Source organism: Saccoglossus kowalevskii, chromosome 13, assembly GCF_978046115.1.
Source record: "Saccoglossus kowalevskii chromosome 13, keSacKowa6.1, whole genome shotgun sequence".
Classification (NCBI taxonomy): domain Eukaryota; kingdom Metazoa; phylum Hemichordata; class Enteropneusta; family Harrimaniidae; genus Saccoglossus; species Saccoglossus kowalevskii.
The window spans coordinates 2202221-2214321 of NC_140653.1; the positions used below are offsets into that span (position 1 = coordinate 2202221).

General features: G+C 36.1%; 1 protein-coding gene across 4 annotated transcripts in view; it reads left to right on the top strand.

Annotated features, from left to right (window-relative positions):
* Window positions 1-12101, top strand: part of LOC144352019 (uncharacterized) — a 140921-nt gene that overhangs the window by 123180 nt on the left and 5640 nt on the right. For all 4 annotated transcript variants that reach the window (XM_085506854.1, XM_085506856.1, XM_085506855.1 and 1 more), the window contains exons 13-14: window positions 7785-7901; window positions 8177-8282. In XM_085506854.1, the coding sequence (XP_085362980.1) occupies window positions 7785-7901; window positions 8177-8282 (223 nt within the window). The remainder of the gene's footprint in view (window positions 1-7784; window positions 7902-8176; window positions 8283-12101) is intronic.

Sequence of the window (12101 nt, forward strand, 5' to 3'; positions counted from 1 at the left end):
GAGCCTCTCCGATCAGCACCACTCAAATTGTTGACGTGGAAAATCGTCTTCCTACTGGCCCTCGCCTCAGGTAGGCGTTAGCCAGAGCTGGGGACAGTGTCCTTCTCGGATGATGTACTGCCGTTATGGACAATCAAGTTGTGCTACTAAAGACATGAATCGGGTTTCTTGCCTAGCACCAATTCCCTGGACACGATCTACACCTGACCGTCATCCCCGAGGGTCAGGAGGAATTGCTTCTATGCCTGGTTCAAGCACGGAGTTGCTACCAAATCGTACAAAGGATTCGGGGTGGGGTGCCAGGCACATGTCTTTGTGTTACGGCCCAGGCAGGCAGGATAGGCCGGCCTCCCCAACTTCCATAACCAGGTGGTTTACTGTGACTGTATTAGAGGTCTATATTACTTTTACTGCCTCAACACAGAGCTCTGAACCCACCTATTAACATATTTCATACCCACCATAGACTCTGGGTCCCCCCCAATCACCCCACTCTTTCTGTAGCGTTGGTCTAAGTCCTTGAGGCGGAGAGAAAGGGACCAGAGTGATTGTACAGCCGTTAATGATGCTGCCATATGGCCTCAGTCACGTGGTTCGTGACGTAAGGGAAAGAGAATCTTGGGGTCATGGAGCTTTCCCTGACCTAGATTCTATCTCTCCGTCACCGGCAGAAACGCTGATTAATGCCTACAGTTCAAAATAGTCATTTTGACTGACCGGAGTCTATGGTGGGTAATTGAACATAGTGAATAGGTGCGTTCGGAGAACCCTCTGCCTAATTGTCATCAAAATTGACTCAAATTATTGAGCGTGGAAATACCCAAAAATTATTTTGAAATGAAATAAAATGTTTGGTTTTTTTAGCTCCACTGTCGACTTGTCGGCGTCCGTTGGCGTCAATGTTTTATATTTTCGACTACTTCTTGAAAACTACAAGCCTGGGTGCTTTGATACTTGGTGTATATGTACCCTGGATAGATCGACCTCTCAGATTTGTTCATTTCATGTCAAAATCTGCCTAAATTTTTACTTCTTGTAAAAAACTGCAAGTCTGATTACTTTGATATTACATATATACATGTAGGTACTACATGTATATGTGGACCTCTCCCAGGTTTGTTCATTTCAGGGTGATATCTTTAAATCTCTAATTTTGATGAATATTTTTGGTAAAAAGGGATATTTTTGACTTCTTGTTAAAAAAGTGCAAGTTTGATTGCTTTAATATCACATATATACAGGCGAAACGCAGCCAAGCGTTTTACTGTTACTGGAGGCGATTATTAGATTTGAGTAGTGCCACCAGCGGCACGAAATCCTGTTTTTATATAAATGTGGTGTGATGTGGTAATTTCCTGCGGTATTTTCTTTTTGTGTTATTTTAGAATCTTGGGCAAAAATCATAAAAATGATGAACTAATATGCAGGTCTCAAATGCAATGTTGTCCTATAGGTTTTCGATCAAAAATCAACGAATGTATTAAAATATCATGCAATTTACAATGACCTTCATATTCATCGTTCAAAATCAAAACATTAAGTTTGGCGTTTTTGTAAGTGTCGCATTTTTTTATAAACCACTTTTTCATTTTCTGTTTTGACTAATTCATAATTTAATTTTAAAATATCAATGCTACACTTAACAAGTGTTGCCTTTTGACCTTTGCACTGGTGTGTATGATAAGCCACTTTCTGTTTCTTTCTGATGGCGTTTGCGTAGCATGATATGTTTATCGAGCGGTCTCTGAATCTTTCAATGTTACATGTAGCTGTCTTCCGGCCGAATTTAATCCGAATCTTTACCATTATAACTACGCCGACGATATACTACTCGATACCCGGTACTTACCCCACAATTTTGGGGTACGTTTATCTGTTAATCCCCACCATAGGTGTAAAAAAGTTGCGTTGGATTGGGCACTGAACAAATAACCACTAATAGCATAGTTCAGAGACTTTATCAATTTACGTAATTTTTGTCCACCCCAGCGTCTTCTGGTCTAAGTTTCCAATGAAATATATTTCGAGATTGTTTCATTGTTTTTGCAAGCAATTCAAATATTACAAGGTTTAATCATAAACGAAATACTTGCCAATCTTTTGATTTGACACAAAAAACAGAAACAGGGAGATATTCTTGTTCTTGCTTACGCATAGTAACGTGTCACGGCATCGGGATGTCAGTGAGTGGTTAGAACATAAATAACGCATTACTATACAACTTGGCACACAAGTTTCATTAAAAAACAATGCTGTTTTTATTTCAATGAAATGATTGTTATACCACACAGGAAGCTGTTGCAGCTACAAACATTGCCTATGCATCACCATACTGCAACCGCACCCTAGTTTCGGCGGTGACTTTCTTGTCACAATCAAGAACACTGATGGCCTGAGGCATTGCGTTGTTTCGCAGTGTATAGAGAACTGTGGTCTAATATTATATCACTCATGGTATGAAACTTGGGCCATTAGATCATATCACTAATAAATTTGAATAAATTAGTTGTCCGAATTATTTGTAACATGGTAGAATTGTATCTATAACCATAGAATTGAGCCCGTCTATGCTAAAACCATCAAAACAGTATTACATCATACCATGTCATTCCCGAAACTTCAGGCAACCCAAGTCTGAGCATGAAGGTTTCACCACTATGGTACATGTATATGCGATCCCGTCCACGGATTGGCAGAATTTTGTAATGCAAATAATGACCGAAATTACCAGGATTTGTGCCAATCCTGGATCGTTTTTACCTCTTTATCTTTGTAGACAGTGGCATTTTCAGCATTTCTGGGTTATTGGTTAAAAACAGCAGGGAGGCACCTTGCATCCTTTATGAAGGGCGCGGCATTGCACGTTTTTATTCTCAGTGAATTATTAGAGAATTAGTGATATTAGTACTAACATTTATCATGCACGAGTGAAAGTGCGGGCTGTACCTTTTAAAAAGGTACAATCCAGTACTTTTTCAGAACGTTGCCACAGTTGTTGCATTCATCCTATTTGTCAGCTATCCCGTTAATACAGTAGTAGATAATATGGTCTGTATTTGTAAATTATGTGAGTTGTTTAAAATAGAAATATTATGTAAGGATCTTTGAAGCAAAGCGTTATTAATCACAAGATTTAAGAAATTCTGCATTGAGAACATTTTAGTTGCTAAGCCCATCCTATCGATATGAATACTATGACATTGAGATGGTATATATCTGGTGACAAAATTAGAAGAAAGAAACGGATTCTGGTTTCGTCAATACCAGTACATAACAATTTCTTGATTCCAAGGAGGCTATGACTTGAGTATCTACTTCTCGATATCTGTATCCTCTCCCGAGTTGTAGCCTGCGCCCATATGGACTACTACATACCGGGCAGTGACATAATAATATTCAGTCGAATGAAATGAAATTTTGGGAAAATTGTGTCAGACCTCTACTAACTACAATCACTGTCCGTCCTTTGGAACTCGCATAGATAAGTCCCATCAAGGAAATCGACCATACGTGATCTATAAACGGGAGTGAAAAAAGTGTGAAAATGGCACTTAATGCGAATGAATAGAATAAGCATGCATTTATTCACAGTTTGGCTACTTCCCCTTTCTTAATAAAAGCCTCAGTAATTATTGGAACTAAGATTGTTATTACGGTAGCACTGACAGTACTCGATGACACCATGCGTTTGCATGTCACATACAGTATACATAAAATCTGAAGTGTACACAACCAAATGAAGTAAAAAAAGATTGACGACAATTCCCGTCGTCTGAGCGTTCGCGCCACTTAACGTTGAAGTTTGCACCGTAAATATTTATGCCTCATATATCTATAAAAATTTGACTGTAGTTAATGAATCTTGTGTGGTGCATAGAATGCACGATTGCAATGAATTTATTTATTAACACACAACATCCCCCGGAGGGGATGAAAAGTGTTACAAATCAAATATTAGTAAAAGAAAAATAACTACATAAAAAGTAAGGGAACAAAAAAGCATTAAAAAAAAAAAAGATAAATTTGTATACAAGGAATGTGTTACTGGCTTAGTTTATGTAGGTGCTGCTGTCTTTAATTAAAACAGTTTTTTAAATATTGTGCTAAAGGAATTGACATTTTCTCGTTACTTAGTAATGATATGAATTTATTTTCATTACTAAATTTGTCAAAATTTGGTATACGTTTATTAGCTACAATGTAAAGTTTTAATCTTATTTCATTGTAATGAGGACAATTTGTGACAAAATGTTGTTCATCTTCAACATGGTCATTGTCGCACATATTGCAGACTCTGTCTTTAAAATCCAATCCTATATGCCGACCTGTTTCAATTTTCAGACAGTGGTTGCCAAGCCTAAATTTTGTTAAGGATTTGCGAAGTTCATTGTTTTTCATAATTGTTAAGTAGTTTTCTTGTTCAATTTTGGTTTTAAAAAGTTTGTAGGTTCTTTGTTTATTTTTAGAATTTGATTTTTTCCTATTGTCATAATTTATTTCATTTTTCCACTCAGTTGTATACTCTTCTTTTAATTTCTCATCAATTGTTTTTAGTTTTGATAATGAGATAATATTTGTTTCATTTAAAAGATAAGAATGGTTAATATTTTTTAATATCAAATCAAGTCTTTTAAACCATTTACTTTTAATAATTTTATTGACATAGTATGCTTCTTGAAGTAGAGTATTTGTGGAATTTGCAATACGATTGGCATATTTTATCATTTGTTTCTTAATAAAAGAGTCAAGAGGTAATTTTCCCAATTCACTATATATTGCCATGATTGGTGTATTTTTTGAGATACCAAGAATGTACCGATAGTATGTAAGCTGAACATCCTCTACAATTGATTTTGTAGAATTTTCTTCTCCCCAAATGTCACTCCCATACACAATAACTGGTCTGATAACGTTTGGGGGATCTGTTCCAAAAAAAATATAGGAATAAAAGCGGGTAAATTTATAGTTACAAGAACTTTAGCCTCATGTAATTCTCAGATAACCAGTCCAGTGTGGATCCCAGTCTATCGGACACCATATCTAGCGATCATCTCAACATGACATGTGAGGAGAATCATAGGAAAAAAATAAAATTAACCAGGACAATTTTAGTAGAACTTCGCCACTTGTTTCTTTTCTTGCCGTAAAAACATGTTAATTGATTATTAAGTGCCTTGGATATGTGTTTCCATTTAACTGCATGATTCAACCAGGCAGCTGTGATCTCATTGATTCATCCTCAGACCACTAAAGAATTCAGCCAAGTAAATTTTGCAATCCTAAAACCTTTATAATGTTATAGACGTCTAAGCTCTCCACAAAAAATACAGTGTTCGGGAAATGAGTAAGGGTTACAAATAATTAAAAGCTTAATATAATAATGTGTATACAACCAACAGGGCAGTCTCATATTCAACTCTGAACACAATAGAGATTATACAGAGTTAGCTAACCAAGGTCATGTAACACTGTTTGAAAATCAGTGGACAAATATACAAAAATTAGCATATCAATAGGTAACTCACAAGGGTGCTATTTTAGGAAAGGTGTTAACATTTTTGGACCAAGTAGAATACCGTCAACCAATACATAATGCCAAAGAGACCAGTATTGCCTACTAATCGTATTGTGATGTTTTTGGTCAAGTTGAGGGTTTCAGTATATTTTGTTTTATTCGTCATCTATGGGTTAACATACTAGCTCTGACTACTCAGCGCTTGTTTCTGGAGTGTTGAGCTTGAGGCAGAAATATTTCTAATGTCCGGCTAATATGAAGTTACGTTTTTAATGTTACCAAAACAGTCATTTTCATAAAAAGGTTTTAAAAATATAATGAAATAACAATGTCTTCTGTCATACGAATACATTGAAAGCCCCATTTCCAAAATCCAGTAAAACACATGCTATATCACAATTTTGATAAACTAATCAGACCAATTCTCACATATGGTAGTGATGTATGGGGAGATGAAATTTCACTAAAATCACCAATTGAAGATGTACATATAAATTATCTTCGTTTTCTTTTGGGTACATCCAAAAACACTACAACAATGGGTTTATACGCCAAACTTGAACGTTACCCATTGGAGACTTTTATCGAAAAAAAAATGATAAAATATTTTAATCGTATAAAGAACTCGTCAAATCCATTACTAAAACTGGCTTTCCAAGAAAATAAAGACATTAATAGTAAATGGTACACCAATATAGATTCCCTTTTAAATAACATCAACCAGTCTTACCTGATCGACAGCGATGAAACTCTAACAGCAAGGCAATTAGGACAAATCAACAAAAATATACAAACATCATTCATATCAACTTGGAAAAGTGAATTACATATGACAATCGATCAAAACAAAATGAAAAAAAAAAATTAAGAACATACAGAGAATTAAAAAACAATTTTGCCTTCGAAACATACCTTGTTACCCTGAAAAACATTGAGATGCGCGAACATTTAACTAAATTCCGCCTCAGTGACCATAACTTGAAAATTGAGACTGGCAGACACAAAGGAATACCCCTTGCTAATAGATGAAGTAGAAAATGAGTATCACCTCATGATGTCATGTAAAAGATACACCCCCGAACGAAATGTCCTATTCGAAATGGCAAAAACCAAAATCCAAAACTTTAAAAATTTGCCACCAAAGACACAATTTATAGCCTTGCTAAACAACAGTGGCCTAACACTCCCCGTAGCAAGGTACCTAAAGAAGTGTTTTGAAATAAGACAGCAACCCCAGTGACAACCTTCTCTTACTCTTTTATGTTTTGCATTTTGTCTTCTATCTATCGTAGTATCATAATTTTATACTTGCTATTATCTGTAATGTATTAGCTTAGATTGTTTTGTTGCTTTTTTTATCTATTTACTGTTTTGTAATCTTTTATTCCTTTTTAAACTTTTGTAACCATTGCCAATCCCTCCGGGGAATGTGTAAGTGTTAATAAAAATTACAAATTACAATTTTGATTGAGTCAATGTTTGAAAACCCATCTCTTACAGTGTTCACTCTGAAAGGTTGTTAGGATGAAACAGTTTTTTAAATGACATTTATCCTTATCATATAAACTAGAGGTTGATTTGAATTTATTACATTTGTTCTATCATCATTTGCGTAGCTGTCTATTTCTATCTGTTCTTTACATGCGAAGATATTATTATAGTATTATGAATAAAAAAACTCGCTCCGATGACCCATTTTTTCCTCGCTAACGACATGGACAAATGATGTTTGGCAATTCTAAAAATACTGCTGGCCCGAATCAAGCGCACTATTTAGCACATAAGAAATAGATTTCATCATATATGGCAGAAAATTTCAAATTTTCAAAGACTACGGTGTTCAAAATAACAGTTTTGCTGGCCTATCGGAAATACGTAATTCTATAGCTGACATTTGAAATTTGTCACATGACCTATGTCTAATAAGCGCCCTCTATGACAGTGGGTTGTGTTCCGGCTGTATAGGTACTACTTGTGGACCTCTCTCAGATTTGTTCATTTTGTGATGATAACTTTCTCTAATTTTGATGAATATTTTTGTAATTTTTGGTAAAAAGTGATATTTTCTACTTCTGATTGCTTTAATACTATACAAATTGTTCATTTTCTAATGATATTTTCAGTTCTTTAATTGAAATGTGCATTGCTAACAGCGGAGCTATCTCAGCCAACAGGCTGCTTGTTTTATTCTATTGTCCTTGCATGTAGTAATGTTGTCAATATACATGTAGATACATGGAATGAACATTCTTTATTTTTGTTTTGACAGTGCAATATTTCTCTTGGTATCATCTGTGGTATTATCCTATCGTATATTTCAACTACAGCCTGTGCTAGAGACAAGCAGTGAAAACTTGTGGACACCGCAGTATCACCATAGTTACATGTAAGTCTTATTTTCCCTCACAAATAAGTATTTCACATCGCACAGTAAAAATGCAAAATCTTTCTGTAAGATCAAAGAGACCACATGTCCCATTGTGAAAATTTACCATAAAAGAAGTATATTTGTTTTTTTCTGTTAAACCCAAATTGTACCATTTAGGGGTACTGGGTTATGTCAACCCTAGTGCGATCTGTTAAATAATAGTTGCATGCATACAAATGTTGTTTGTGTCACAGTAATGCTATATTTGTCATCTTATTCATTTTTCCGTACAGTAATCAGGCTTATGGAGATTCATACTTGTTAAATCATCGTGTACACACAGCAACAGTGGAAAAAATTCATGCAACACTGGCTGCTAACTTAGCAGCATTGTCACAGGTGAGTTTACATTTTGGTTAATTAACATTAATAACTTCATTGACATTATTCATTTTGGAAAAACATAATTAAATGCTGTTCTAAAAAAAATATTGATTTAAAAAAAGAGAAGATGAAACCTTACCCTTAGTTAAGATATGATGAATGTATATAGATAAAAGTGTTATGTACATGTTTGGCATATCAGTGCAGCATTTCAAAGCGGTTACATCACATAAATGGCATGTCAGTGCAGCATTTCAAAGCGGTTACATCACATAAATGGCATGTCAGTGCAGCATTTCAAAGCAGTTACATCACATAAATGGCATGTCAGTGCAGCATTTCAAAGCAGTTACATCACATAAATGGCATGTCAGTGCAGCATTTCAAAGCGGTTACATCATATAAATGGCATGTCAGTGCAGCATTTCAAAGCGGTTACATCACATAAATGGCATGTCAGTGCAGCATTTCAAACCGGTTACATCATATAAATGGCATGTCAGTGCAGCATTTCAAACCGGTTACATCATATAAATGGCATGTCAGTGCAGCATTTCAAAGCTGTTACATCATATAAATGGCATGTCAGTGCAGCATTTCAAACCGGTTACATCACATAAATGGCATGTCAGTGCAGCATTTCAAAGCAGTTACATCACATAAATGGCATGTCAGTGCAGCATTTCAAAGCAGTTACATCACATAAATGGCATGTCAGTGAAGCATTTCAAACCGGTTACATCACATAAATGGCATGTCAGTGCAGCATTTCAAAGCGGTTACATCATATAAATGGCATATCAGTGCAGCATTTCAAAGCAGTTACATCATATAAATGGCATGTCAGTGCAGCATTTCAAACCGGTTACATCATATAAATGGCATGTCAGTGCAGCATTTCAAAGCAGTTACATCATATAAATGGCATGTCAGTGCAGCATTTCAAACCGGTTACATCATATAAATGGCATATCAGTGCAGCATTTCAAAGCGGTTACATCACATAAATGGCATGTCAGTGCAGCATTTCAAAGCGGTTACATCATATAAATGGCATATCAGTGCAGCATTTCAAAGCAGTTACATCATATAAATGGCATGTCAGTGCAGCATTTCAAAGCAGTTACATCACATAAATGGCATGTCAGTGCAGCATTTCAAAGCGGTTACATCATATAAATGGCATGTCAGTGCAGCATTTCAAAGCGGTTACATCACATAAATGACATGTCAGTGCAGCATTTCAAACCGGTTACATCATATAAATGGCATGTCAGTGCAGCATTTCAAACCGGTTACATCATATAAATGGCATGTCAGTGCAGCATTTCAAAGCTGTTACATCATATAAATGGCATGTCAGTGCAGCATTTCAAACCGGTTACATCACATAAATGGCATGTCAGTGCAGCATTTCAAAGCAGTTACATCACATAAATGGCATGTCAGTGCAGCATTTCAAAGCAGTTACATCACATAAATGGCATGTCAGTGAAGCATTTCAAACCGGTTACATCACATAAATGGCATGTCAGTGCAGCATTTCAAAGCGGTTACATCATATAAATGGCATATCAGTGCAGCATTTCAAAGCAGTTACATCATATAAATGGCATGTCAGTGCAGCATTTCAAACCGGTTACATCATATAAATGGCATGTCAGTGCAGCATTTCAAAGCAGTTACATCATATAAATGGCATGTCAGTGCAGCATTTCAAAGCGGTTACATAATATAAATGGCATATCAGTGCAGCATTTCAAAGCGGTTACATCACATAAATGGCATGTCAGTGCAGCATTTCAAAGCGGTTACATCATATAAATGGCATATCAGTGCAGCATTTCAAAGCAGTTACATCATATAAATGGCATGTCAGTGCAGCATTTCAAACCGGTTACATCATATAAATGGCATGTCAGTGCAGCATTTCAAAGCAGTTACATCATATAAATGGCATGTCAGTGCAGCATTTCAAAGCAGTTACATCATATAAATGGCATGTCAGTGCAGCATTTCAAAGCGGTTACATCACATAAATGGCATGTCAGTGCAGCATTTCAAAGCAGTTACATCATATAAATGGCATGTCAGTGCAGCATTTCAAACCGGTTACATTATATAAATGGCATGTCAGTGCAGCATTTCAAAGCAGTTACATCATATAAATGGCATATCAGTGCAGGATTTCAAACCGGTTACATCATATAAATGGCATGTCAGTGCAGCATTTCAAACCGGTTACATCATATAAATGGCATGTCAGTGCAGCATTTCAAAGCGGTTACATCATATAAATGGCATATCACTGCAGCATTTCAAGCGGTTACATCATATAAATGGCATGTCAGTGCAGCATTTCAAACCGGTTACATCACATAAATGGCATGTCAGTGCAGCATTTCAAAGCAGTTACATCATATAAATGGCATGTCAGTGCAGCATTTCAAAGCGGTTACATCATATAAATGGCATGTCAGTGCAGCATTTCAAACCGGTTACATCATATAAATGGCATGTCAGTGCAGCATTTCAAAGCGGTTACATCATATAAATGGCATATCAGTGCAGCATTTCAAAGCGGTTACATCATATAAATGGCATATCAGTGCAGCATTTCAAAGCGGTTACATCATATAAATGGCATGTCAGTGAAGCATTTCAAAGCGGTTACATCATATAAATGGCATATCACTGCAGCATTTCAAGCGGTTACATCTTATTAATGGCATGTCAGTGCAGCATTTCAAAGCGGTTACATCATATAAATGGCATATCAGTGCAGCATTTCAAAGCGGTTACATCATATAAATGGCATGTCAGTGCAGCATTTCAAAGCGGTTACATCATATAAATGGCATGTCAGTGCAGCATTTCAAAGCTGTTACATCATATAAATGGCATATCAGTGCAGCATTTCAAGCGGTTACATCATATAAATGGCATGTCAGTGCAGCATTTCAAAGCGGTTACATCATATAAATGGCATATCAGTGCAGCATTTCAAAGCGGTTACATCTTATAAATGGCATGTCAGTGCAGCATTTCAAACCGGTTACATCATATAAATGGCATATCAGTGCAGCATTTCAAGCGGTTACATCATATAAATGGCATATCAGTGCAGCATTTCAAAGCGGTTACATCATATAAATGGCATGTCAGTGCAGCATTTCAAAGCGGTTAAATCATATAAATGGCATGTCAGTGCAGCATTTCAAAGCGGTTACATCATATAAATGGCATATCAGTGCAGCATTTCAAAGCGGTTACATCATATAAATGGCATATCAGTGCAGCATTTCAAGCGGTTAAATCATATAAATGGCATATCAGTGCAGCATTTCAAAGCGGTTACATCATATAAATGGCATGTCAGTGCAGCATTTCAAGCGGTTACATCATATAAATGGCATATCAGTGCAGCATTTCAAAGCGGTTACATCATATAAATGGCATGTCAGTGCAGCATTTCATGCGGTTACATCATATAAATGGCATGTCAGTGCAGCATTTCAAGCGGTTAAATCATATAAATGGCATATCAGTGCAGCATTTCAAAGCGGTTACATCATATAAATGGCATATCAGTGCAGCATTTCAAAGCAGTTACATCATATAAATGGCATATCAGTGCAGCATTTCAAGCGGTTAAATCATATAAATGGCATATCAGTGCAGCATTTCAAAGCAGTTACATCATATAAATGGCATATCAGTGCAGCATTTCAAGCGGTTAAATCATATAAATGGCATATCAGTGCAGCATTTCAAGCGGTTAAATCATATAAATGGCATATCAGTGCAGCATTTCAAGCGGTTAAATCATATAAA